The 27856-nt window shown below is 48.6% G+C and overlaps 5 protein-coding genes across 15 annotated transcripts; 2 read left to right on the top strand and 3 right to left on the bottom strand.

Moving 5' to 3' along the window:
• Nucleotides 1–2388, top strand: LOC117852445 (pollen receptor-like kinase 3). The gene has a single exon (XM_034734549.2). It carries the CDS (start codon nt 1–3, stop codon nt 2089–2091), a length of 2091 nt encoding a protein of 696 aa, XP_034590440.1. The 3' UTR covers nt 2092–2388.
• Nucleotides 2389–4935: 2547 nt separating this feature from the next.
• LOC117852109 (pentatricopeptide repeat-containing protein At3g18110, chloroplastic) lies at nt 4936–13106 on the bottom strand. 10 transcript variants are annotated; one of them, XM_034734062.2, is made up of 10 exons: nt 9442–13103; nt 9140–9340; nt 8426–8516; nt 7118–7735; nt 6942–7035; nt 6728–6781; nt 6579–6647; nt 5572–5657; nt 5409–5494; nt 4936–5330 (listed from the first exon to the last, which is right to left on the bottom strand). In XM_034734062.2, the coding sequence occupies exons 1-4, from the start codon at nt 12951–12953 to the stop codon at nt 7193–7195; spliced, it is 4347 nt and encodes a 1448-aa protein (XP_034589953.1). In that variant the 5' UTR covers nt 12954–13103; the 3' UTR covers nt 4936–5330; nt 5409–5494; nt 5572–5657; nt 6579–6647; nt 6728–6781; nt 6942–7035; nt 7118–7192. The 10 variants fall into 10 exon arrangements, with proteins under 10 accessions (XP_034589953.1, XP_034589955.1, XP_034589949.1 ...); XM_034734064.2 differs by lacking the exon at nt 6728–6781; XM_034734058.2 differs by lacking the exons at nt 6579–6647; nt 6728–6781 and adding an exon at nt 5757–5828 and having other exon boundaries at nt 5572–5662.
• Nucleotides 13107–14251: 1145 nt separating this feature from the next.
• LOC117852008 (uncharacterized) lies at nt 14252–17425 on the top strand. Of its 2 annotated transcripts, none has more exons than XM_072293026.1 (2): nt 14252–14835; nt 15256–17425. In XM_072293026.1, the coding sequence occupies exon 1, from the start codon at nt 14500–14502 to the stop codon at nt 14818–14820; it is 321 nt and encodes a 106-aa protein (XP_072149127.1). In that variant the 5' UTR covers nt 14252–14499; the 3' UTR covers nt 14821–14835; nt 15256–17425. The 2 variants fall into 2 exon arrangements, with proteins under 2 accessions (XP_072149127.1, XP_072149126.1); XM_072293025.1 differs by having other exon boundaries at nt 14263–14835; nt 15311–17425.
• Nucleotides 17426–18506: 1081 nt separating this feature from the next.
• LOC117852006 (polyadenylate-binding protein-interacting protein 7) lies at nt 18507–22818 on the bottom strand. Its single transcript, XM_034733922.2, has 6 exons — nt 22499–22818; nt 20549–21349; nt 20089–20476; nt 19541–19611; nt 19201–19325; nt 18507–18998 (listed from the first exon to the last, which is right to left on the bottom strand). The coding sequence occupies exons 2-6, from the start codon at nt 21278–21280 to the stop codon at nt 18719–18721; spliced, it is 1596 nt and encodes a 531-aa protein (XP_034589813.1). The 5' UTR covers nt 21281–21349; nt 22499–22818; the 3' UTR covers nt 18507–18718.
• A 512-nt stretch (nt 22819–23330) lies between these two features.
• On the bottom strand, nt 23331–24641 carry LOC117851258 (uncharacterized). Its single transcript, XM_034733041.2, has one exon. It carries the CDS (start codon nt 24286–24288, stop codon nt 23914–23916), a length of 375 nt encoding a protein of 124 aa, XP_034588932.1. The 5' UTR covers nt 24289–24641; the 3' UTR covers nt 23331–23913.
• Between the last annotated feature and the right edge of the window lie 3215 nt (nt 24642–27856).

The raw sequence follows: 27856 nt of genomic DNA, 5'->3' as shown, positions 1-27856 counted from the left end.
ATGGCCCCGCCTCCTCACCGCCTCCTCCTCGTCGTCGTCGCCGCCGCCGCGGCGCTCCCGGCGGCCATCGTCGCGGAGGGCAACATGCCCGTCACCGAGGCGCTGATGCAGCTCAAGAAGTCCTTCACCAACTCCTCGTCCCTCTCGTCGTGGCTCATCACCGACAAGGACGGCGACAAGTCCCCCTGCGCGCCCGACTCGCACGAGTGGCACGGCGTGGTGTGCTCCGGCGGCAGGGTCACGGGCCTCCGCCTGAGCGGCCTCGAGCTCGGCGGCACCATCGACGTCAACGCGCTGGCCAGCTTACCGCGGCTCAGGTCTGTCTCCTTCGCCAGGAACAACTTCTCCGGCCCGCTCCCCGCCTTCCACCAGCTCAAGGCGCTCAAGTCGATGTACCTCTCCAACAACCAGTTCTCCGGGAGCATCCCCGAGGGCTTCTTCGGCAACCTCAGCCACCTCAAGAAGCTCTGGCTCAACGGCAACCAGCTCAACGGCTCCATCCCGGCGTCCATCACGCAGGCCACGTCCCTCCTCGAGCTCCACCTCGACCGCAACGCCTTCACGGGGGAGCTCCCGCCCGCGCCGCCGCCGGCGCTCAAGTCGTTAAACGTGTCGGGGAACGACCTCGAGGGCGTCGTGCCGGAGGCGTTCCGGAAGTTCGACGCCAGCAGGTTCGCCGGCAACGAGTACCTCTGCTACGTGCCGACCAACACAAAGCAGTGCAAGCGCGAGCAGACCGTGGCCAGCTCGTCTGTGCGGGTCGCCGTCGTGTTTGCCACGCTGCTCGTCTCGGCCGTCGTGATGGTCATCATCCTCCGCGCGTGCAGCAGCAGCCAGCCCAGCAGCCGCGCCCGCAGCCTCGACATGGAGGGCCTCGAGGAGAAGCCGCCCGTGTACATGGTGAAGCAGGCATCGACGACCTCGCAGAAGCGGAGCGCGTCGTGGCTTGGGAGGAGGATAGGATCATCGGGACTCGGGCACCGGCGATCGGCTTCGGCGAAGGTGGACGACCTAAGCAGCCGGTCCGGCGGGGATCTAGTCATGGTGAACAACAGCAAGGGCGCGTTCGGGCTCGCCGACCTGATGAAGGCGGCGGCCGAGGTGATCGGGAGCGGCGGGCTCGGGTCGGCGTACAAGGCGGTGATGGCCAACGGCGTGGCCGTCGTGGTCAAGCGCGCCCGCGACATGAACCGGGCGACCAAGGACGCGTTCGAGGCCGAGATGAGGCGGCTCGGCGCCGTGCGCCACGCCAACCTGCTGCCGCCGCTCGCCTACCACTACCGCAGCGACGAGAAGCTCCTCGTCTACGAGTACATCCCCAAGGGCAGCCTGCTCTACGTGCTCCACGGCGACCGGGGCATGGACTACGCGGCGCTCGACTGGCCGATGCGGCTCAAGGTGGCCGTCGGCGTCGCGCGCGGCGCGGCGTTCCTCCACGCGGAGCTGGCCGACCACGAGGTACCCCACGGAAACCTCAAGTCGGCCAACATCCTCCTCGCCCCGGACTTCGAGCCCCTCCTCGCCGACTTCGGCTTCTCCGGCCTCATCAACCACGCGCCGTCCACGCAGTCGTCCATGTTCGCGCGCTGCGCCCCCGAGTGCGTCGCCGGGCACCTGGTGAGCGCCAAGTCCGACGTCTACTGCCTCGGCGTCGTCCTCCTCGAGCTCCTCACCGGCAAGTTCCCGGCGCAGTACCTCCACAACGCCAAGGGCGGCACGGACCTCGTCATGTGGGCGACGTCGGCGATGGCCGACGGCTTCGAGCGCGACCTGCTCGACCCGGCCATCATGGCGAAGTGGCAGTTCGCCCAGCAAGACATGACGCGGCTCATTCAGGTGGCGGTGGACTGCGTGGAGGCGGATCCGGAGAAGCGGCCGGACATGAAGGAGGTGGCGGCGAGGGTGGAGGAGGTGGTGGCCGCGGCGCTCGCCACGGTGAGGGAGAGGCAAGAGGAGAGAGGCGGCGAAGACCCGGCCAGCCGGAGCTCGCACGCCGAGTACGTTCGAACAGGGTCGATACAGCGGATCACGAGCATCGGCGAGCGGTCGTCGCGGCGAGGCAGCGACGACTACTCGTACGGCATCTCGTGAGACGGCAGGCAGGGCAGCTAGTTGGCCAGGATCAGATTTTGTAAGTTCAGCAATTTGTCCCTTTTCGTTCAACTTGTACGTATAACTTACTAGTTATATTGCAAATGTAGCTTTAAAAATGTTCAATTAATAAACAGGAGTGAATATTGCTCAATCCTCACGAAAAAACACATTCACTAAAATGCACAGTTTTTAATCAAAATATTCGCATTGTCGATCTGAATCAACAACTAAAAACAAAATGTACATGCTTGTGTATCTGAATAACAATTGGCAAAAAAAAAACCTGGAGGCTGAACCACGCCTGAGATTCCAATACATATTAATTGGTCTCTAACGATGCATGGTTTTCTTGTTCATTTAGGCTGCGGAGGAACGGCGGCTGTGCAGCGAAAATAGAACACGCACATGTGCCCATCAACAGGGAGGGCACAAGGGAGGTAGGACAGGGAAGGCTTTGTGCATATTGGAGAAATAGGGTGGTTATTCCTGACAACAGGGGAGGAATCCGTAGGGTTAAGCAGTTCTAATTGTTCCTTTGATCTTAATTTCGTCGCATCAGAGGCGCATTCCATCACCTGTATATGTGCGCGGTTGTAATCTAACTCCATGTGTAGGATGGGTCGCATGAAAGTTTCTTGATTTGTTCACCTAATGGGGGTTGATCTTGATTCATTCCATTTGCATGAAGAGTTCGCCCTTGCATACGTAGAAGGGAATAGCATTGTTACCTTGATCATTGTAACTTTTGTTTCTTGGACTGCTCGTGCCCTTGCATCTGCAAAACCTCACGAGGTGACTGACTGACGATTCCTGATGCTCCAGCTCTGTGAATTCAACAAGTATATATGGTGTTCATCCCCTCTGTTTCCTCATCTTCCCACAAATGTCTGAGAAACCACACAGAACCATATGAGATTGTTAATTTGCTTCAGAAACTGGAAACCAGCTGAGAGCAGCATCCTTCCTGACATTGCTGTATCCAAGCCTCTCTCTCAACATCTCCTTTACGCACCATTGGCATTGTTCAGCGGACATGTTCGACAGCAAAACATAAGGCCTGTCTTTCCGTGGCTCCAGCTCAATGGCCTTCCCTGCCGACCTCTTACCCAGGCCAACTTCTCCATGTATTCCACAAGCACCAAGAAGTGACTCCCATTCAAATGAATCGAGTTGCAGTCCCATCTGATAATTAGCGTTTGCTTTTCTGGCCTCACCATGTCGCCCTTACCCAACAACCATAGCTGTCCACGACACCACGCCGTGTGCTCGCATTGTGTCAGACAAATTGAGCATCTGTAGAGCTGCCATACATGTCAACAAGGGTGTTCCCAAGGATCACATCGAAACAAAACTCAGCCGTCACAGCGCGACAATGCACCATCTCACCATGCTCCAGATTCGCAAGGGTGCTGAATGCTGAGAGCACACTAGTGAAGCAAAAGTCATTCCCCTTCTCCCCAACCCTCACCATGCGTCAGTAGAAGACGGCCGCTTCCATGGCAACGCCATTCTGCACCAACCCGGCAATCATGGCCGTCCAAGAAATCATGGTTGGCTCAGAGATCCCGTCAAAGAAACTGACAGCTGAATGCACCCCACTTTCCACATTTCAGGTACATCGTGATGAGAGAGCGTTGCAGGTTGCCGTCTCTGACGCGGAGGTCAGCAGCAGCTAAGCGAGGGAGCAGCTCGTCAGCGCGCGGTGGGTTCCGGCGCGGGTGGCTGGCCCCCGGCGCGGAGGTCAACAGCACCCAGGCGGGGGAGCAGCTCGGCGGCAAGCGTGGCCGGCGGTCTGACGGGGGAGCGGTGCGGCGGCGGCCTGGCGTGGGACGCGCACGGCAGCTCCGCCCTGGTAGGGGCGCGGCCCAGCTGCGGTTCAGCGGGAAGCGGCGCGGCAGAGGATGCGCGAGTCCTAGCGGCGGCTTCGGTCGGCAGTGCAGCTGCAGCGGATGGCGGTGGTCTGGCGGGGGAGCGGCGCGGCGGCCTGCGGTGGTCCGGTGGGGGAGCGGAGGCCCGGCGGGGCCAGCCACTCGGCGGCGCGTCCCCGAGGTGCGGAGGCGGGTGGGGGCGCGGCCTGGCGGCCCGGAGATCCCCCAAGGCGGACGGCGGCAGCAACAGCCTCGGCAGCGGGCTCGGGCAGAAGCAGAAAGACGGCAGCAGGAAAGCGGCGCCGACGACCGAGCTGATGCTGGACCGAGCAGAAGAGAGAGGGGAAGGAGGAAGGGAGGGGAGGAAGAAAGCCACGTGACATGTGGAACCCACTGCCAGATATGTGGGACCTAACGTTACGTCACGTGAAACCACTCTTAGTCACGTGAAACCACTTTTAAAATAGCTGAGGGATAAAAATAAACGGATTTTAAAGTTGAGGATCAAAATACATGATTACCTGATTTTACAGGTGAGGGACGAAACTCAAAATATGACGATAGATGAGGAATGTCAGAAGGATTTTTTGTCCATTTCACTTCAACGTTGAGAAAGTTTTGACGAACTTGTCGCTGGCTTGCTGGATCTTTTATTTTTTGGTCAGGAAAACTTGAAAACTGGAGTACAATAGTGGCCGGCTAGTAAAGCACAAACCAACACCTTGGAACTTCTGATGCCTGAACGGAACTGGAATTTCAGAATGATGCACGAGCAAATGAAGCAAACGGGAGATATCTCCGGGGCATAATGGAATACTGTTTGAGAACTAAAGACTAGTACAAAATGCACCTGCTCAACATTTGGTGAATTCAATCAGAACTTCGCTGACCTTCGGAAACTATTGACATGGTTCCAGGTAGGGCTGGCTCTTCGTGTTCGGCTAGATCGGCTCGATTTCTAAACAAACCAAGCTTGAGATCGAAAAGCTCGAGTAAGCTCGTGCACTATTATTGCCCATGATATATGAGGTGTATATACATATACTTTAATTTTCTTGCCTAATTGCATTGTGCAAATCCTCAATGTTTACAAAGTACCAATTATTTATGTAGAGTTTGCTGAACTAAGTTTAGGAATGATATAAATCTCAAAGCTCGTGAATTATTCGTGGTTAACCGCTATAAGCTCGACTGATCGGTTCGAATTATAAATGAGCCAAGCTTGAGCCTAGCTCTAAGCTTGGATCAGTTTTGAGGCTCGGCTCGATGCTCTAACAAGCTCAAGCTTGAGGTGATGAGCTCAGCTCATTTACAGCCCTAGTTCCAGGTTGCAGAACTCCAGAGTCCAAAGTGAATCATGAAGGGGTTCTGCACGAGGACAAGTAATTGTATTACTGTGAGTTGACCGTGTAAAAAGGATACAATTTATCCATCAGAGGTACTAACCTTTTCGTGTTGGACGCCCGAAGATGCGAAAGCTGTACGAGTCCTTGGCAAAATAAGTTCCAAGTTCTCAGCACAAGTTGCACCACCTGCACAAAATGCAAATATACAACCATCGGATTTGGATTTTTAGTATGTATAGATATAGAAGGGCAATCTGTTTTACCTTGTGCAAGTAACACAGACTGTGACTGCAAACCCGATAGGAGCGCCTGCTGTCCTTACAGAATGCTTCCCTTGGAGTCCAACTTCCTGTCCTATGCATAACAATCACTCATTTCGAGCAATTTCATGATGTTGGCTGTATATCAGAACGTAAATTTAAGTCTTTCTGAAGATTCGTCTGTATACCTACACAAACCCCAGGATCAAATTCCACAAATTCAGTTGTGAACTGTATACCTCTCGTCCATTTAACAGTTGCTGAAAGAGATGAGAGGCGGGAAAACAGATTGCCAAAAGTATATTGGAGAAGGCAGTATTTTGTTAATTAGCGATAACCTTTACATAAAGTCAAGTGGAAATATACATAAAGGCTAGCTCGCGGTTCACATGGACAATACATGGATTCAAGAATGCTTCATGGTAGCCCATTTCTTCACCATACTTAAAATCATATCTGAAGCTCTAATTGATATTGAAATATCTACCACTGGTATGAGGTGCAAGAAATATTGCGCTGAGCTAGCCAGTTTATTCACTTTTTTTGTCTGGGGGCGGTCCATTCAAGTTACAACAGTGCAAATTGTTACTGTTTCAGAAGTAACATGTAGAATGTTAAGTTCCTTTTAGTAATGGCATAAATGATGGTTTCAGGATTTTTATGTAAATCCTAGATTGTAATAGTGCCAAACTAGTACCAAAACACTTTCAAACAGTCAGATAGAAACCAGCTTGTCAAAAAAAAAAGTCAGCCAAGTCAAAAAGGATGTGACCCAATGTAGAGACTATATAAGAACATTACAGAAATTACTGATCTAGTTTCTCAGCTTATTGACTAACACTTAGCAACATACTCTCATCGCTGATAGCTAATTATGCGTGCTACCATTAAACAATGAAATCAACAAAGTTAATCGTGCCAAATAAATTTAGCAAAAAAAACAGAATGCCAAAACCGGAAGGTCCTAAACCAGATACAACACCAACAATAATCGTGAAAAGAAGCCCCACCTTAGAAGTAAGAATTGATTCCCTGCTTGCTTTTGTAATTAAACATTTAAACCATGCGTTCTCACATTCCTGACAACATTCGTGCAACATAAGCAAGTATAACTAAATTGAAAGTGGTTTTTATCCTAAGTATAGCTAGCATTCATTACCACCCTTCATCAATAAGATCAGCCAGACATACAATCTGAAGAATATCTCCAGAACTGCAGAACACACTGTGTTACAGTACTATCGAAGGAAATGTTCGTTGGACAAAGACACAAAGCAATTTTAGTAACTAGACACACCACCAGTTTGGATAAATTCCTAAAAGGAAAGCAAATACTTCAAAATGCAGCTACTTTAACACTTGAAAGAGCTTACCTCAATATCATGTGAAGCATGATTGGTTTGCACTTGGTTTCACTCAACAATGTCATCATTAGTGAAATATGCTATATCCAAAGTTTGTTCATCTCTGCAAATGAATGATTGAAAAAAAATGTATAAAGTTGCAGGTCATAAAGTTAAAAGAAGAGATGGTCTAACAATAGTTTTACCAGTATGAGCTGGTTATCATGTAGATGCCAGATGCTGTGTAAGGAAATGCCATGATGAAGCAAACATTGACACAACTACTTCGATACTGCTTTCATGCTTTGTCCTTGTTCCCTAACAAATTTTGCTCTTTGTGGTCTTCTTTTAGAATTTCTTGCTGTGACAAGATCCTTCTTTTTCATTCTATCCAGTTTTTCTTTCCTTCCTTGTATATCAGCCTTGATAGCCTCATCCCTACTTTCTTCTGACAACAGAGCTAATTTGGAAAACTTCTTTGGCCATACTTCCCCAAGTCGCTCATGTATATCTTTAAATGCTGATACAAGGCCAGCTCTCATGAAATATCCATCAATCAGCTTCATTGAGTTCAATTTAGGAAGAGCTGGAACGTCTTTCAACTCAAGGTCCATGCAGAAAGGAGAATCTTTCAGCCACATCTTAAGAGAGTAGGCCTTTACCACAAAGCGACCAGACCGGACTCTACATGGCAAGAATGGGGAGCCCATTTCCAAAAGGTAGGCTCTAATGGTTTTACGCAAGGATACCATGTTATATTCCCCCTCCCCTGTGATCATTACAATAGATTTGGGTGATTCTGGTGAACCCTGGAGTGAAGCATCCTGAATTAAAAGTAGAGCAGGTCAGGTGGCATTTTCATAAACAAATGAAACTGAAGTTCATTGAAACAAAAAATTTGGCTGTAGCAGGACTAAGAAAAATTTAATGAAGTTCAGAAACCTATTGCAAACCTTCAAAGATGTTCTTTTCAAATTTCTTTAGGGCACTTTTAGGTGTTAATTGATGTCTCCAATTACTTTTGACCTAAAAGCTGATAGACTAGAAAACCTATAATGACACGCAACATGGAAAAGTATCAAAATGTCACATAAATGCATCGGCTTCCCACACTATCTCCTAGTCCTAGATGCATATTGCAGGAATTACCAATACCTACAGCAGTTTGGCATATTTAAATGGTTGCAAGGGGAAAATCACCAGTGCTAGCTTAATAGGAACTAACAAAGAAAATAAATAGCATATGTCCATCCTTATTTTGAACTTCACTTTGTTCATTTCATTCTTCTTACTTTGTAACTCACGTGGCAACACTGAAATGAAAGCTGAAAATTCAATTGGGCATAAAATAGACATGCAATTTTAGTGGGATTCTCTGTGTATCCAGTTACATGACAAAACTTCAGAGAATGAGATAACAAATCCAAAACTGATGGTAAACCGATTTTGTTGAAGAGTAAAGCAAAGATGTATCTTTATCTTCTCTACAAATGCAAAGATATTTAAGCACATACCTGCATGTGATCAAGCCACAATGTAAGACCAACAAGTGCAGCTCCAGCAGACAGCTTCCGGAAGTCAGCTCCCCAGTCCTTTTCTACCACACTGAGCCATTCACCAATAAAAAGTTAACTGATAGATAATTTAATTCCGCATTGCCACTTTGCAGTTTATCGTAATCATAAGTAGAACATCGTAAACAAGAATGCCAAGATGAGATAATGTGTCATAAAGATCTTCAGAGATGAATAAATGAAAATAAACAAAAATAGAAAAAATATTAACTATTATTACTCGAATTCCTAAATCTTGTAGCACCACAAAAAAAAATCAGGATCTTTGGCAGACATAAGCTCAAACCCAGGGCCATACTACTGGCCATTCTTGGGCAACTAAAGGCAGAACTTGTCCATAGGTATTTTGAGACTGGCTCGTATATGATCAGAATAAAGTTCTAAAACATCACTAGAATATTGTTTTTAATGTATATTTCTTGGAACAATGTTAATAGTTCTATTTACAAATCATCCTTAGTACTAATCAGTTTATCACCTTGTTTTTTGCGAAATGTTCTGTTTGTTTCAGCCAAAGCTTCCTGTGTGATTTGAGAAGTAATGCCTACACTGATTACACGATTTTGTATATGGACATGAAATGCAGATATTGCAACCCAGGGAAGATAAACAGCATCAAATGAAATTTTGCACAGAAGAGACTGACATACATACCGAAAGACATTATCGCGGTATATGTTTCTCTTTACTGCCAATTGGAAAATCCACGAAGCAGTTGCTCGACATTCAAATGCCCACAACAGATCTTCCAGTGCATTTACAAAGTTCAAAGCAGCAGAATCTTCTAATGCTTCTAGCTCTTCCAGATAATTGGCGACCTCACTTAACACTGAAGGTGTCCTCTCAGTCAGGAGCCTGCAAAAGATTCAAGAACTAACAACCAGACCTAACCATGACTGAAGAAAAATGGCATGTGAAGTGTCCATCTCTTCAATGTAATAAAGTACAGTATTAACCTGATGGGGAGTTCAAATCCACAATCCTTTAAAGAGTTTAGAAGAAGAATAGCATCATCAGTTTGCTCACACAAACTAGCAGCCCTAATGAAACATGTCCAAACTTGATGATCTGGTTCTACACCATCTCTTTTCATTTCCAGCAGTTTTGTGATCCCAAGCTCGTAGTCACCATTTTTCAGGTAAGCATCAAAGACAGTACTGTATGGTAACGTGCTGACTTCCAAACTGGAAGATTTCAAGCTGTTCAATACATTCTCAGCTTCACGTGGGTGCCCAGCAGTCCCATAAGAAGTCATGAGGATATGCATAGTAGCAATAGTTGGCTCAATGCCATCCTCTCTCATTACTGATAGCAAGTTCTCAGCTTTGGAGTGGTTGCCAGCGTTCCTGTAATTTTTCATCATCATGTGATAGATAGATCTATTTAATTGGTAACCCTTCGATCGCATTTCTTCAAAAAGCTGGTCAGCCTGCTCCCTGAGTTCCGCTTTTGCAGATGCAGCAAGCAAGCTTTTGTAGGATTGCAACTTTGGTATCAGACCTCGTTTGCCCATTTCATTCAATAGTGTAAAACCTTCTTCTGGCCTAAAGTTTCTACAGTACATGACTATCAATGTATTGTATGTGTCCTCATCAGGCTCTAAGCCAGCTTCCAGAATACTTTGATATACTTGTATTGTCCTATCGAAGTTCCCAGTGGCAGTATACATCATAAGAAGAGCATTAAGTATGGCAACATCTGGCTTGAACCCTGCTGCCTCCATCTCTGCAATCATCAACTCAACGTCCCTTGATCGGTTGTGACGGCAAAGCAAGGAAATCATACTTCTGTAGAGGTGCATATTTGGCAAGTATCCCGCTGCCTTCATTCCATTGTAGATTTTCATTACCTCAAATACATCACCACCTTTTGCAAAAGCATCAAGCATAAGGAGTACTGTACTTTTGCTGATCTTGAAGTCCATATCTTGAAGCTCTTGCACAACCACGTACAACTCATCCAATCTGCCATCAACTATCAATGCCCTCATCATTCCATTAATAGAATCAACAGTTGGTAGAGGACCTGCTTTAATCATATTATCAAATACTGCCCTTGCTTTCTCATAAAGTCCACTCTCTGCATATGCATGTATCAAAGCATTCCAAATCCTTCTATCAATACCTGATGATTGCCTCAGCCCTTTCACCAAGATTTCTGCTTGCTGCCAGAGCTTTATCTTCCCATATGCTTCAATTATAAGTACTCTAGAACGGAGAACGTTTAGCGGAATACCAGATTGCAAAGCATCATCCATCAACCTATGTGCTGTTTCTGGGAATCCCAGTTTGCAGTAGGTGGAAATCATACTCTCGTAAATATTTTTAGAAGCCTCTATGCCGATAAACTGCATGTCACAGTACACTTGACAAGCTTCAGAAAAGAACTCAGCTTCCTCAAGACATGTAATCAAGTATTCATACAAGTTACAGTTTCGACCAAAAGATTCATATTTGAACATTTGCATTCTATTGTACTCTTCATAGGCAGCGATGCTCGTCTGTTTTCTGCATAGAAGCATGACGGAAAATTCAGATATCAAATCATGGGAACTGGATACATGCTCCCGGATGCATCCAAGCAATGAGAGGCCTTCTTCCTGTTTTTCTGTCGTTACATATGCATCCATTATGGACCGTAAGCTCTTAATATCAGGCTTGTATCCCTGGAGACATGCCTTCTTCAATAGTTTAGCGCCCTGAGAAATGCACCTTGCCTTGATGAGTATTGTAGATATTATTCCTGGATTCATTTGACAAAGTAATTCCATGTCTTGGATAACTTCTTCAATCTCCTCGTGCTTATCTTCCTTTGCAAGTGCAGCAAGCAGGACCTGATACAGGCCATCATCTGGTCTATAACTATCCTTCATCATTTTTCGATACAGATCCAACAACTTTTCCGTCTCACCTGACCTAGCAAAAACATCCAGCATAACCAAGTATGCTAAACGATCAGGTTTGACACCTGATGCGACCATGCAATCAAACGTCTTCTCCGCTTCAGCCCACCTCCCCCCTTTGGCATATGCACAAATCAAAGCACTGAAAGTTACTAAAGTTGGCTTCAATCCTGCAGCTGCCATCTCCTCTAGGACCTTACCTGCCTCAGCAATCCTATCCATCTTCCCCAAAGAATCAATCAAGACAGTGTACGTCACAGCATCTGGAGTACAGCCCACAGACCTCATCTCATCATACAGACCAACTGCTAAATCAAGCCTGCCCATCTTCCCATACATATGAATCATGGTGTTATAAGTTATCTCGTTCTTCCTGAACCCAGCCTTAACCAAATCCTCACAGGTGCGCTCCACTTTGTCGACATCCCCTTCCTTTGCAAAAGCATATAGAAGAGAATTGTAGGTAACTGCATCAGGCATAAAACCCTTCTCCACCAGCTCCCCAAACAGCCGCTCAGCCTCCTCAGCCTTCCCACACCGGCCATGCACCGACACCATCGCATTGTACGTCCACAAATCCGGCCGGCACTCCGAAGCCATCATCTCCTCAAACACTGTCACAGCATCTTCCAGATTAGAACTCTGTGAGCAAGCACTGATGAGCGTGTTGTAAGTGATAACATCCGGCCTCAGCCCAGCCTGCCGGACTTCAAACAGGAGATCGAGGGCGACGCCGGCAGCCAAGCACCCGGACTTGGCCCTGGCATTGATGAGAGTGTTGAAGCTGACAAGGTCAGGCTCGATCCCCCGCTCGTGCATTGTGTCAAGCAGCTGCCGTGCGTCGTCGAACCGGCCAGAGCGCGCGTACACGCCCATCATGGCGTTGAACACCTGGACGGTGGCGCCCTCGCCCGCGAAGCGGAGGAAGAGCTCCTCCGCGACCGCGTCCTGGCGCGCGCGCCCGAGGACGCCGATGACGACGGCGACGGCGCGGGGAGCCGGGGCGCCGCTCCGCGCGAGCCACTCGAAGACGTCCAGCGCGCGCCGCCAGGAGCTCTCCCCGACGGTGCGCACGACGAGGGAGACCTCGTCGGGCGCGGCCCGCGCGCCTTCGAGCACGTCGTCGACGGGCGCACCGGGGGCCAGCGCGAGGACGGCGTCCGCGAGCCCCGCGACGCGCGCGCGCCAGTCCCGCGCCCTCCGCAGCGCGAGCTTGCTCAGCCTCTTCACCCTTCCGCGGTGGGCGCGCGCGTCCAGCGGCTCGACGAGTGCGGAGGCGGAGGCGGGGGTCTCCGCGGGGTCGTCGTCGTCCTCCACACGGGGCGGCCTGGCGGGGGCCGGAGGCGCGGCGGGGACGGTGGCGGCGGGGAAGCGCGGCGCGGGGAGGTGCGGGAAGCGGAGGTGGGGCCATCGGACTGAGGGATCGACGAGGGGGTAGTCGAACTCGTCGGAGGTAGACGAAGCCGCTGAGGCGGTGGTAGTGGCCGCACGGCGGAGGTGGCGCGTGGAGGAGGACGAGGAGGAGGGGAAGGGGAATGGTGGGGAGGCGGCGGCCATCAGAGACATGGGGTTCGGGATGGCAAGGAAGGGAGCTAGGCGTGCATGGAGGAGGTGGAGCCGTGGAAGTGGGATTGCGGGTGGCTTCTCCGAGAAGGGAGAGCTCCGAGGCGAGCTCCCGTCCCCGTGGGCCGTGGAGACGATAACGTTGGTCAGTTCGGGCGGGCAATTGAGGAAGATATTTCAAGCAGATTTTTCTGGCGCTGTATGCACTCTGCCTATTTTCAAAACAGAGGGGGTGTTTAATACGAGTTGAGTGTCTCTATTGAGCCTAATTAATCCATGATTAGCACATGTTTACTGTAGCAGCACATTGTCAAATCATGAACTAATTAGGTTTAATAGATTCGTCTCGCGAATTAGACTCCATCTGTGCAAAGGTTTTGTAAATAGTCTATATTTAATACTCCTAATTAGTATCTAAACATACGATGTGACGGGTACTAAACTTTAGGAGGTGTATCCAAACACCCCGGAGTTATTAGCGCCCAGACGTCTGCATCGGACGGTGGTTGAACCGTAAAATTCTCGCCGCAACATGAGTGTCGTGTTGCATGCAACATTCTGAAGTTTTAGTAACATCCAAAACTACAGTATGCAACATCACAAAATTTCTTCCACAACATGTTGAAACACATTTCGCAACATTAACAAATATGAAAAAAAAACAACTTACTCCCAACCATTTAGGAGAGAAAATCCCATGAAAAGTAACATCATTCATGCAGCAACAATAAAATGGATAGCGTGAAAACTGTGTTGTTTATCAATGTATACCCCACATGTTTAGCTGCATGCACCCTGAATATTTTTTTTCCACCTGCTCCAGCATACCTGCTGCATGGTTACCTGGATAGAGGGTTGCATGGAAAATGCGATAGTCATAGCTGATGTCCGAATTAATTTTATAATGTACCTGGGGCTGGACCGGATTTTTTTACCACCCCGGACTCCCTTGCTTGAGCAAAGCTGGAAGCCTAGCTCTCAAACTATCTGAGTCCTCAACATGCTTTCACGCGTCTAGTTGGCAAAGGCAACAGGGCACGTGGCTTGCTCATACAAAGCTGGGCCAAGCATTTAATCGGCTGTAGCAATTCTGCAACAGGTGCCTACTTCCACAGTAACAAATCCCATGAAAAGTAGCAATTGTGCATTATCGGGTCGTTGCCAAAATAATAAGCCCCATAAAAATTAGCATCATTCATGCATCAACAATAAAAAAAAAAGGAAAGAGCAATGCAACAATCCGAGTCATTCGTTGCAACACCCGAGAAAAAATCAATCAATTATTGCAACATCAATATTTACCTATTGCAACATCCGAGAATACCAATTGCAACATCAGGGCAGGTACAATGGGCCGTTGCGAGCCGTCTGGAGCCGGTAGTTTTGCAAAAAGCCCCCCGCGACGGCCTGCAGACGGCTTCCTCGTCGTCTCGCGAGGCGACGATCCCAACTCGTGCTCCCAGGCCAAAACGCCGACTCCAGCACCGTTGTGCGACTCGCCGTCGATCCGCGCTCGATCCGGTGCGGCGCTTCCCCTCCGCGCGGGAAGATGGCGCTTCCCCTTCCCTTCGCGCCAAAATCCCCCATAAAGCCGGCGGCGCCCCTCCTCCGCCTCCAACCCACGTTGGCGCGCCCCTCCCTCCGCCTACGAATCGAGCCGGGGCTCGCCGTCCAGACGGCGTTCTTGTCCGCTAAGCTGGTGTACCAGACGGAGAAGGAGAAGGCGTTCTCGCCGGCCTCCAGGAAGCCGCAGGAGAAGGTGGCGTCGGGGGACACGAGGAAGGGCCGCGCGTGGTCTTCCACGGAGAGGGTGGAGCCGGCGCCCAGCTGCGACGGCGCCGGCGCCGACGAGCACGGCGAAAGTGAGTGAAGAAAAATCAGTAAGGTGAGACTGGTGGATTTCCGCAGCATTTTGCACTGCTGTGTTGGCATGGAAACTACGAATCGAATACGCATAGTGTGTTAGCCAGGTGAATGGCCATTGGTTCGGGGATGTTGGATGGACGAGTTCACGTAGATCTGCAGTTTTCAATACAGTTGAAAATCAAGGTTTTATCCATAGACCCATTAGAAATCACATATAGCTTACGCATAGAATTGAAAACTGTTAATTGAGTCAGATAAGTAACAGTAAGTGTTGATTGAACAGCATCATAGCACTCTGTAATTTATTTACTCCATCCTATTCCTTTCAGTTTTCATTTTTTATGTACAAAATTAAAGTTCAGATTACCTGCATTTCAGACATGTGTGAGTTATTTCAGATACATTTCAGTTCTTGTGATCATGAATTACTTTCTTTCAGATATGTGTGTGTAATTCCATAATATGTCAAGAATCAATTCATGTTGTACTTTCAGCTTCACATGCTGGTTGGACAAGAGTTATTGTTGAAAAGCCCTTTGGAAAGGATTTGGACTCTGCAGAGGAACTAAGCGCCGAACTTGGAAAGTTGTTTGAAGAAGAACAACTCTTCAGAATTGACCACTATTTAGGAAAAGAGCTGGTCCAAAACTTGGTAAACTATGTGACTTAGAGTGAACACTGAACTCTATAGCCTTCCTATATGCAACTATATCTCATATTGCCATATTTTCAGCTCGTGCTTCGTTTTGCAAACCGCTTAGTTTTGCCTCTCTGGAATCGTGATAATATTGCTAACGTACAGGTAAGACTCTTCTCTAGGTGCTTGGAGCACTTTTTCTTTATAAATCATAAGTTGAATTTTCCATGTTGATCTGAATTCTTTTTGTCTGTTTTCTTTTCTAAAAAGTTGTACAAAGTCGATGTCTGAATATGGTTCATGGTTGTTCTTTGCATAAGCATTTGTTTTGAGCAGTAGCCAGAAGGCACATTGGCTGTAACTGAAACTCAAGTTATAAAACATATGTTCTATACTTTCTGTATTGTAAATGGTGCACCTCTGGTACTTATAATTTTGCAAGCATATTTGGCCGCTAAAGTTATAGACACTAGGAAGATATGGTTCTTTGAAAGATCGGTGGCACTATGCATAGATGCTTCTTTTCTCCACATTCCTGATAATGTCGACTGAATCCACTGGTGAAGATCCGGAACCTGAAGCCCTGCAACCTAAAGCCCTGTCCAGTGATGAAGCCATCGAAGAAGATGATGAGGGCCTGTCCGCTAAACATGAAGATTTTGATCCAGCGGAGGTATACACGCTTGAAGATTTTATTGCTGAGGATGCAAGATTAGAAGAATTTCGGAGGAAAATCAACAAGATTAAGGCTAAGTTTCAAGGGGAATCATCTGAACCACCTCGCCGTCGCCGTCGCCAAAGTGGGCCGAGAAGGTACATACCACGTAATCGAGAAGCTGGTCACGATGATCTTGTTGCAAATTATTTCTCTGCAAATCCTATCTACACCGATGAAATGTTCCGTAGGAGATTCCGGATGTCGAAACCTTTATTCCTCCGAATTGCGTCAGAGCTCAGTAAGTGGGATCCTTTTTTCACCCGAAGAGTGGATGCAACTGGTAGAGATGGACACTCACCCCTTCAAAAGTGTACTGCAGCTATTCGAATGCTAGCATATGGCTCACCGGTTTACCAACTTGATGAGGTATTGAAGATTGCAGCGAGCACATCGTTACTGTGCTTAGGAAAATTTGCCCAAGGAGTGGTAGAGTGCTTTGGTGCGGAGTACATGCGCTCTCCGAAAAGTGATGAACTAGAAAAAATTCTACAAGATAATGAGTCCCGTGGTTTTCCAGGTATGATAGGAAGCATTGGCTGTATGCACTGGACGTGGAAGAAACAAACATGTTCTTACTATGATCCTTGAAGCAGTTGCATCACGAGATCTTCGCATATGGTATGCATTTTTTGGTACTGCTGGGGCCTATAATGATATCAATGTGCTAAATAAGTCACCACTATTCATTAAAGCGATAAAAGGAGAAGCCCCTAGAGTATAATATATTGTAAATGGAACGCAATATGACACAGGATAATATCTTGCTGACGGGATTTATCCAGAGTGTGCTGCCTTCGTGAAGATAATATCAAAACCTCAAACGGAGAAGCACAAATTATATGCATAACATCAAGAAGGGACAAGGAAGGATGTCGAGTGCGCATTTGGTGTCTTGCAATCTCGTTTTGATATTGTTAAACGTCCGGCACGATTATGGAAACGGGATGATGATGTTGTTAACATCATGCAAGCTTATATTATCCTCCATAATATGATAGTCAAAGATGAGAAGGAGTTGGTCAAAATTCCATTGGATTTGAATGACAATCCGAGTGCAACAATTGTGCTACCACCGGAAGTGAGAACAAGTGATGATCCTAACCCATACGTCGTAGAGGTACTTCGGAGAAATAAGGCTATCCGTGCTCGCCCTACACGCAGCTCAAGAACGATTTGGTTGAGCATATTTGGCAGCATTATGACCGCAGGAAAATCTAGACCTACATGAGTAATCTATTGAGTCTTTATGACTAATATATTGAGTCTTTATTATATTATCATATTATGTATTGCAAAGATCAATTATTATAAATATATATTATATTAATGCTTCTATGTCAAATTCATGTGTCCATAATATGAGGCAGCATGCATTGCATTGAGTGAACATGAAACAAAATAGCATACATAGATCATATTTATATCTAATCACCTTGATTTGAATGAATTAAATAACTTGGCAGACACTTAAAAGTCAAATCATTGTACAAACTGTCGGTTTCACTGTCTATACGTGACTTTCCAACAACAACCGTCCAAATCGTTGTGCATGCCCTCATGCACCATCTTCCACAGATTTCGTGGAATCAGGCACCTCCTCCTTGGATTTGCCTCCTACCCACCATGAATCATGGGGCTTCGACTTGCTCCTCCACCATGTCGGCGTTGACATGATTGGGTAAGCCTGGGCGCTGCTTCTCCTTGGTAAGGGATGGTGGGGAATAAGAGGATCCGGTGGATCTGAGCACGAGCTACACGAACCCGGCCTTGAGATCCATGAATTCCCGCCTCCGACGAACTTCTCTGCGATTGAATACTATAACAAAATACTTTCTGGGAGCAAAAAAAGTATAATCGAAGCCACCTTGCGGAGCTTTCTACCGATCATAAAATGAATGTCTGCATAATAATGATCCGAACCTCCAACGTGCTGCTGCTTCAATTCATGAAGCTACTCCATCCGTCTCCCAAGTTGTAGTTCATTTAGCATTTCTATGGTACTTCTATGTACCTAGACAGTAAAAACTATAAATCTAAAAATGTCAAAATGACAATTTGGAACGGAGGGGTAGAAAACATTGTCTACTACGGGTACAAGGTGCTAATAAGTGGTAAGCATAAAGGCGCAACAGTAGATTATCTGAACAAAGGTGGAAAGAAAATCAACTATTTTCAACAGCAGCATGTCTCATGAATTCGGTCAAATCTTTGAAGGGGCAGTTGCTGTCGACTTCAGTAGCATAAAATGATCACAACTCACAAGTGAACGTATCACAGTGTTCAGCACCAAGCAATAGAAGTCAGATACGACTTACCTCGACCGCACAGCCGTGGATATGGGAATGGAATGTGAATTGAATGAAGCTATGTATAATTTTACACTGTATTCTGTTGTCAGGCTATTCTCCTGCTGCCTCTTTTAATATACAGCTACAAGGAAATTACAGTGCGTTCTCCAACGACGCTTTTTTTGTGTTTTTCATACATCTCTTTTCTCCTTTTTTTGGGTGGTCCTTTCTATCTCCATGGTGTCTTACCTAAGAGATGTTAGTACACCATGACGCGGAGAAGACCTGGTTGAGGCTGCGAATAATGGAAACCTTCGTCCAGGAGGAACTGCTCCACTGCAATGGGCAACCTTGCGGTGCGTGAGCCCTTGGTGTGGTGGCCTGTCCCGACGCATACCATGACCTGCATCCTCTCCCCCGCAGCCCTCGCTGCGCTTTTCATGGCAGCAAGCTCAACCTTTAGGGTGTGGATTGCTTCGCTCACATGCAGTCCATGTAAATCGATCAGACCATCACCTCCCCGTTGCGAAACAGGATTCCTGCACAATTTAACAAGCTCAGGACACAACTGAGTTAGGCCTTAACATGTCATGATTACGAACACTGTGGAACACAGATTCAAAAAGAAAAAAAATGTCATGATTCCAAACAATTAAACTTTGGAACTCTATTAGGTGTGATAACATAACTGCATAAGAAGGAATTCAATCTAAATCTAGTGAAAGGCCTAAGATAGGAGACCTTTGTCGATAAATAGCTTCTCTGGCTTTCTCATGAGCTGCTTTCATTTGCGCATTGTACGCCTGACCCTTCATGCTCAGTTCCTTGGCCAGAGCTTTGTTGCCAACCAAGTAAGCCTGTCTAGCCTGTCAGGTATATTTTTATGTGAATACTTTGACAAACACATGAAAGATCCATGTAACAAATAGGATGATAGCCTTAAGCCAGCCAACTCTACTCACGCTCAAGCAGCATGTACTAATAGCATGAGCAAAGGAAAATGCAAATGTAAAAATGTGGCATGTCACAATGCTCATCGATGCATGTGGCCTGTGTGTAAGGCAACAATTAAAAAAATTACCTGCTCAAAGCAAGCATTTCTGACCCTAGCATAATCACGAGCTTCCCCCCTTGATTCGGAGTACATATTTGCTGGCAGATTCAATACAAAGATAATCGATCAGTTTACAATTGGAGCAGAGTGTAGATAAACGAACATCAAATGCTGAATAATTCAATATACTTGTCCTTTTTTCCCACAACTCCAAGTCAAACTGTCAAAATAGGAAGTTTATGACAAACCTATGCTCTTATTTCTGGAAAAAAATTATGCTTCCAATGTTCCACACCAAATTGTGATTTGCAAAGCATAACAAACTTACGAGAATACGGACTATTTGGACGGGGCGTTCAAAAATAAAAATATATGATTCAGATCTAAATTTGTACCAATAGTGTTCCAGGAGTCATCCGAACACCCCCTATGATCTATTCTCTCCAGGTGATTATTAATTTATAAGTGCATAGTATAAGTAGATTTATGAAAAATCAATAACAATTACCAACACCGTTAAACAGGGAGTAAGTGTGCAATCTGCATTAAAAATAACTTGAATATCCGAGTATTACCCACTGCATCACCAGTCTCAAGCCATGGAGCAACTCTTGCACCGCTAACACTTTGAAATTTGTTCCCAGATGATTGTTTGGTGCTAGAACTGTACTGCTTGGGTACAGAATGAGACGAAACACCATTCCCGTATTCAGGACCTTTCTTAAACTTCCAGTGGCTAGAATTTTGTGATGCAAGTTTGCGAACAGCTGAAACAAAATCACCTGGTCCACCTGATACGGTGGACGACCCGCGCCCATTGAAGATGCCAAGGACATCCATGTTCCCCTTACTGAAACCATTCTGGTCTTCAGCTGTTGGCAGAGCAGGGAAATCCCCTGTGCTAAAGTTCGGTGCTCTGGGGGTCAAATTCATTGCGTGATTTGGGGTAGGATCAACTTGCATCTGAAAAGTCAGGAGACTCTTAAGGATACTAGCAAGATGATTTACATGTAAACCAAGACAGAAGGAGATTACCTCTAGCTGGGTGAGAATATCAATGGTGTGGTTGAAGTCGCATCCATTTGCATAGTATAGCTCTGCAAGGCTCTCTGCTGAAAAACCAGGAAACTGTGATGCTAAGTATTCCAAGGGGTCAACAACGCCATCAGATGCAGCAGCATACTCGCTAGCAAAACTGTCAGAAAAGCCTGCAGCGCTTTCAGAGCCATAATGAAGGTCCTGATTCCCATTAGCAATGCGAAGATCACCAATATAATTTTGCTCCCAGTTGCTTGACCCCAAATAATTGTCTTCGTAAAGTAGATTAGTATGTTCCAGTTCCAGGCCCTTGGTAGCTGGAGAAGATAACTCTTGATGTTCTCTTGAGAAGCGGCTGGAAGTTGTCCCATAAAAGGGTGGCGCATTCAAGGATAGTCCAGCAAGGGACAATTCTTCAGGCCCTTGTTCAACTTTCTCAAAAGAAGAGAAGTCTGGAATAATGTCATCTGGAAGCTGCTTGCGCCAAAACTGGTGTGCCTCATCATCCGAGTTGTTAGACTTTGAAGACTCGGACCTATCTAAGATTGTTTTTCCAGAAGACCCTCTAAAATCTGACTTCGTTACATCTGGAACTGTGCTACTTCCAAGAGATGGTTTAATAAACGAAGGTACGAATTCTGCTGCATTGGGATTTAATGATGTGGCTTTACTAGGTAACAGTGAACACGTGTCTCCACTATTTGAAACAACTTTATTCAGAGAACTCATCTTTAACAGAAATTACATGCAATATTACATGTACAGGAGAGATTCTTTCAACAAAGAGTTACCCAAGCCCTGCAAAGAAATAAAAGAGGAAGAGTTATGCAAAGGCATGGTTGGGCTGCCAATCCTTCAACAAATACTGAATAATATACTTTTCTAGTATTGACAGTTGTAATTTTGTCAGTAGAATGAACATTAAAAGAATTTTGCTAATCTATAAATTAAATTCCTAAGCATGGACCCTCTACTAAAGCCACTCATTCGTACACGATTAGGTGTAATTGCAAAACATCTCATAGCTCTTATTAGTAGCTCTTTATATTAGGATAATATTCAGAGCATATCAACAGACCTCCTGATTCCTATAATGCAAACCCCTATCAAATCAGGCCACAGAAAGTGGTCAAAATTTGTTAGAAGAGCAACCTCACACTATTGCTTGAAAAGGAACTTTCCTTATTATCCCAGTCACAGTGTCAGGCAGTTATACCACCACCACCAATAGCTTAGCTTATAATGGTAATAATTCCCACAATCCCAAAAGACCAAAGAATTGATGCATTCTTTCCCAAAACTGATAGTGTGTTCCCGGATGCAATGAAAGCAGTTGTGCCCGTCACTCATATACATGCCTCCTCCGTTACTAAAAGTTGCAGCATGGTACCGCATCCTAACATGTGCACCTTCCCATCATGGTGTAAGTTTGCACTCACCAAATTCATTACTCTGCATTTTTTTCTTCTCAAAAAAGTATTCTTCCGAAGCTGAATCTACATAAACAGCAAGCGACGCAGACAAGAGGCAAGAAAAGACCGAATTTTTTTTTTTGCCGCCACCGAACGAGGCAGACAAGAAATAGCGAACGGGAAAGCTGCTATGCTAGCCGTTCTAAAATCAGCCACCTTCCCCTAACAATTCTTCGCTTAATTAAACCGAAGCAGCTCTAACCACACTAATTATACTCAAGCGAAGCCAAAATAGCAAAAAAATAATAATAAATAAAGCGAGCAAACAGTGCACCTTGCTTCGCTTAATTGCTCTCCGGCCGACGCTAAAGCGGCGGGAAAGAAAAAAGACGACGGCCCCTTCTTTTTTTCACCGCACGCACGCGACAGGACACCGGCGAATTACTGACCAGCAAACCCAGTGCTAAGATCCGAACCAGATCTACGCTGAATTTCACCAGATCTGGGGGTCAGCAGGCGAAGGAACCGGTGGTACCTTTCCGCCGGTCGATGAGCTGATACGTAGCGCGCGCAGGCGACCGGCCCATGGGGCGGCTGGCCTCCGGCGGGGGGAAGCTAAAAGGAGGCCGCCCCCCTCCCTCCCGCCGCGGTTCGGGGTCGTACTCCTCAACAAGGTCGAGTCGGCTCCGGATCGGGGACGGGGAAGGGGAGTCGGAGGCGGACGGTCGGGCGCGCCGCGTCCGAGGCGGAGAACGGGGAGGAGGGAGGGGGAGGAGGAGAGGGGGCCTGGTCTGGCCGCTGCGGATGGAGGCGGGCGAGCTGGTGGGTGGGTGGATGGATGGATGGGTGAGGCCGTGAGAGGTGAGGTGAGGGAGGGGGTGGTGGAGTTTGACCCGACGCGGCGGGGGTGGGGCCCGCGAGGCCATTGTGGCCTTGTGGGGCGCGCGGTGGCGTGGAGGGGAAGGGCGCGGCGCGGTGGGTGGGTGGCGGGCGGGCGCGGCGGCCTCGGGATCCGGGGGGCTGGGACGGGCACGCAGGCGGGCGCTGCGAATATGCGGTTGCCGAGCTGGGAAATCTCTGGAACTCCTCCTCTCCATAGGGTGGTACCGTGCGCCGGGTTGCCTCTCTGTTGCTGGTCGCTCCCGCGCTGGCTGAGCCAATGTCCTGGACGCAGTCATAGTAGCTGGGTGACCGAAAATAGCAAACCGTACGCAGCATTTTTATTTCAAAAAAAATGATGCAGCATTGCAGCTAGCTAGAGTTGCTCATTTTACTTGAGCCATGTGGCACTCGTGTGGTAAAATTGGACAAGCTTTTTTCACTCACGAAGCTCCGTGCTAGCAGCATTCATCCTGAACAGTGCCAAATGTCGATGTGAGACATGAATTATTGTATAGAGCCATAGCAAATTACAAGAGATATTAAATTTACATAGATACAGCTGCATCTATCCTCCAAGAAAGCCAGCACAAGCACAAGCACAAGGGTAACCCCGGTAGCCCAGTGCAGTGTTCATGCAACCTGACTACAGTATCTAGCTGAGTACGTAGTATATAGCAGTATACTGAGCTACTGGAACAGTCCTTGTCCTCCACCATAATTTCCAGATAGTACAAACAATAGCTAGACAGACGCAATGCATACGTAATAACTAACTTCATGCTCGATGATCATTCGGAGCCCGATTCGCTCCTCTCTCTCGAGCAATCATCAACCAATCACGGCACCAAATTATTATTTCCTCATCACGAATGAAGGCGACCTACACGAGCGCTGCTCCCACATGCCGCCATGGTTTTTATTCTTGTACAGCTACAAGTAATCAATTCCACCACCAGCTCCAACCAACCAATGACCCAATCATTGCCCGCCGCCGCCGCCGAGCAAGCAGGTAGCTTAGCTAGAGTTTGCGCGGCGGCGGAGCCTGCTGCGACTGCGAGAGCTCTTGCTTCAGGCGTCGGCTCCGTCGGGGCACCCGGGCCCCGCGGCCACCTTCCGGCCATGCGGCGGCGCGGGCGCGGCGGGCGACGCGGGCGGGGAGTCGAGGCAGCGCCGGAGCAGCCGCGCCACGGCCGCGACGAGGTCGTCGGAGGCGGAGGCCTTCCTGGGCCGGGCGCGGGGCGCGCGCGCGAAGGCGACGTGGCGGTCCAGCGCCTCGGCGGTGGTGAGCGTCCCGGCCTCGCGGCGGATCTCGTCGCCCACCGCCTCGGCGCAGAGGCCGCAGACCCAGCGGCCCAGGTACTCCGCCCGCACCGCCGCGATGTACGCCGGCGTGCACTCCTCCGTGAACCCGCAGCACTCGCACTTGGCCTTCTCCACCTCCATGCCACCGTCGTCGTTTCTTTCTCTCGAATCCTTGATCTCCTTCCCTTGCAGCAGCAGCTTCCTCTGAGACAGCACGCGGCCACGCGTACAGCTCTGTTGCTTACCGCTCCTTCTCCCAGACGGCGTAGGACGACGGGACGGACGGCGCCGCGGCGCGGTGGGTGCTCTGCTCGCTCGGGACGCTTGCGACGATGACGACGGTTTCGGCGGCGGATGAGGCCGGTGTCATCGCAGGTGACGTCTCCCTCTCCCTCTCTCCCTCCTCCTCGGCTTGCACGCCGCCGCTGCAACCTTCTCCTCCTTCCCCGGCCGCGCAATCTCCTGCTCCTACAACCTGTGGTCTCTCCATCCATTCCATCCAGGTGTATTTATCCGTAGACGCCGTGGCAGCCTCGGGCCCCCGCGCGAGAGCAACGCCGCCGTCGACCCCGCCCCCACCCGCAGCCAGCGCCCAGCGACACGCCGGGCCACTTGGCGCCCGGACCCCACTGGTCAGCAGGCGTGGGTTCCTGCACCCCCCGTGCAGGTCGCGGTCTGCAGAGGAGGGCGGCGGGGGCCGCGAAGGGCCGTCCACGTCACGGCGCCGAGCTGGAAGGCGCGCCCGCCCTTTTCATTGTGTGGACCGTGACAGCTGGCGACGGCGGGCCCCGCGCGGAAGCGAGTGGAGGGGAGCGGCGGCCGCCGCGCCACCACTCGGCCTCTCCCTCTCTCCGCTCTCCGGTTGGGTGGATTCGGTGCAGGTTCGGCTGGGCCGTCGCTGTCGCTGGGCCCCTGCTCGCCATTTCCTTGTTGCTTTCGTGCCTTTTTCAATCAATTTTTTTATATAAAAAAACGAGGAAAACAGTTTTGTCGCCCCCTGCTGTTTTTGTCTTGGGTTGGTGCCTCCCGTCGTAATCCTAGTATACGGAGAATTACTCGATTTTCTTTTACTCTCGGATAATTCAAAAGACAGTGAAGCGTCGTCATTTTCTTGCGCATTGCTCTTTTTTCTTTTACTTTTGGGAGTATTTTGTCGGAGTGAACTAGTGACTTCTAGATCATGCTTTACAAAGCAAAATCGGCTTTATTTTCGTAAGAGCCTCTCGGACATCTCCAAGTACAATACGCATTCTTGCCAGCACGTAAAGAGGAGTTTCACTTTCACCATCTGCGATCAGCAGCACCCTGCGCAGTGCACACCTGCGATGTTTCAGGCATTCCCACTTCTCAAAAGAAAAGAAAAGATTTCAGCCATTTCACAGCTCGCCATTTTCTTGTAGCTTTCGTGCCTTTTTCAACCAATTTTTTTATTAAAAAACGAGGTGAACAGTTCTGTCGCCCCTGCTGTTTTGTCTTTGGGTTGGTGCCTTCCGTCGTAATCTTAGTATATAGAGAATTACTCGTTTTTTTTTACTCTCGGAGAATTCAAACGAAAGTGAAACGTCGTCATTTTCTTGCATTGCTCCTTTTCTTTTACTTTTGGGAGTATTTCGTTAGAGTGAACCAGTGACTTCTAGATTTTTTTTGAATCACACGGTACGGACGCAGGACGCTCACATACACGCACGCGCACTCGCCCCTACGAACAGACGTACGCAGCTCTACTCCTATGAGAACCTCCGAAAAGATTGAGCCGGCAAATTCTCAAAATTGACGAAGGCATCACTGACGCCTTGCTGTCGACGGGCAAGTCGCCTACCACTGAAAGAACAAAACCGATTAAATTGTAAAATAAATCTAGATTAAATTTTAAAATAAATCTAGAAAAATGCGAGCACCAATGATTAACCAATGATTGAGTCGAGGACTCGAATCTCAGTTCGCTAGTAGCTTCCAGATCGTGCTCTGTTAAAAAAGACAAATCGACTTTATTTTCGTAAGAGCCTCTGCCTCTCGGACATCTCCAAGTACAATACGCATTCTGGACAGCACGTAAAGAAAAAAAAGGAGTTTCACCATCTGCTATCACTGATCAGCACCCTGCACACCTGTGATGTATCAGGCATTCCCACGTCAAACAAAAAAAAGAGAAAGGTTTCAGCCATTTTGTGGGCCTTGTGGTCATCACCCTACCCCGGGAGAAAAGATGCTTTGGCTGGATCATGTGACGCAGATCGTCTCGTACGCCCATGATCACGGTACACAACACAACACATGTGACGGGCGTACGATGACAGCAGATACGGTTCATCATGTGAGCTCTAGGCATGCATAATCACGGCGTCAAGTTTCACTGTTTCAGGCATTTCCAGTTCCAGAAAAAAAACATAATCATGGGAGGTTAAGCCGACATGACCGTCACAAACACATCTGTGGGAAGGAAAATTGAGCAAACGTGATGGAAATCGAGCACAGCGATTGGTGTTGAAGATGAGGCCAGGGAGAGTACATGGGCTTGCAGTACTGCCTGAGTGTACTGTAGGAAGCGACAGCCGTCGTCCGATCAAGCGACTGCACCAGCGCGTACACTGTAGGCAGGCCGTGAGCCACTGTGCATTTGGAAGCAGGCGCCGCAACGGGACAAAAGCGAGGCTCACGTGGGTACATGAGCGACGCCGATGTCGAATTGTCCATGTGGCATCATCGCCCGATGCTGCGATCTCCTGCCGGATTCGTGCTGGCTAAGCGCCATGGATCTGTAGCTGCCTGCGAAAGCGATCCGTGGCCGTCTAGGATGGATGGCACCGCCCACACGTCGCGTAGACGACGGCGCGCCGGGAAAAAGGCGAGCAGGCGTGCCGTGGAAGCGTAGGCACGAAACGGACACGGCCGGCACCCGGACGAACGTGCCGACGAGCCGGGCGACACGCCGCGGCGGAGCCGGAGTAGAGGTCGCGTCTGGCGTCCGGCGTCTGGCCCGTCCTGATCCGTGCTGCCGCAAGGGCGCCGGCCCGGCCCCGCGCCGGCGAGCCGGCAGCGCCGCACGGTGCCGTGCGTCTCGCTGCTGGCTGGCTGCCCCCGGGTGCGGGCCGGACACGAGGGTGACGACGACGCTGCGACGGACACTGACGGTGAAACGTCGTGGGGGCGAGGGCGACGGGGCTCGTGGGGGGTAAATCTCCCGGGGATGGCCCATAGCGGATACAGTGGTTAATAGCGTGACAGGTGCTGCAACGACCGGCGCACGACGAGAGCAGCTGGTACGACGGTACAGTACCAGCACGCTACGTTGACGACGGCACCGTGTGCCTGTTCCTGTCGGCTTCAATGTACCGGCTCGTAGGCTACAACTCTTCACAAGGACGACGACGTGGACTACACATGCTGCCCATTGGCCTGGTTCACACTTCCGTTTCGTCACCGTTGATATTTCCCAATCCTTCCAGGATCACAGTCGCAATTCGGACTGGTGGATCGGAGGGATGAAACAAATTCAGGGCCAGAATTCCTTTGAACGAATGCTCAGTGCCTGGCCTGTGATTCTAGCATCTCCAAACCCAAATCGGTTTTGAGTTCTAGTCGTGATTTTGTAGCTGTGTGCCTGTGGCTAGAACAATATCTGAGTTTATTAGGCTGATAGTATGTTCATTAAAAACCAGTCAATTTTGTTTTGCACGTCTTAATCGAATTCTCTTGAAACAAATAGCGC

Source organism: Setaria viridis, chromosome 4 (assembly GCF_005286985.2).
Source record: "Setaria viridis chromosome 4, Setaria_viridis_v4.0, whole genome shotgun sequence".
NCBI classification, from domain to species: domain Eukaryota; kingdom Viridiplantae; phylum Streptophyta; class Magnoliopsida; order Poales; family Poaceae; genus Setaria; species Setaria viridis.
The sequence above is the reverse complement of the archived record's forward strand: the minus strand, read 5'-3'. Positions and strand labels throughout refer to the sequence as shown.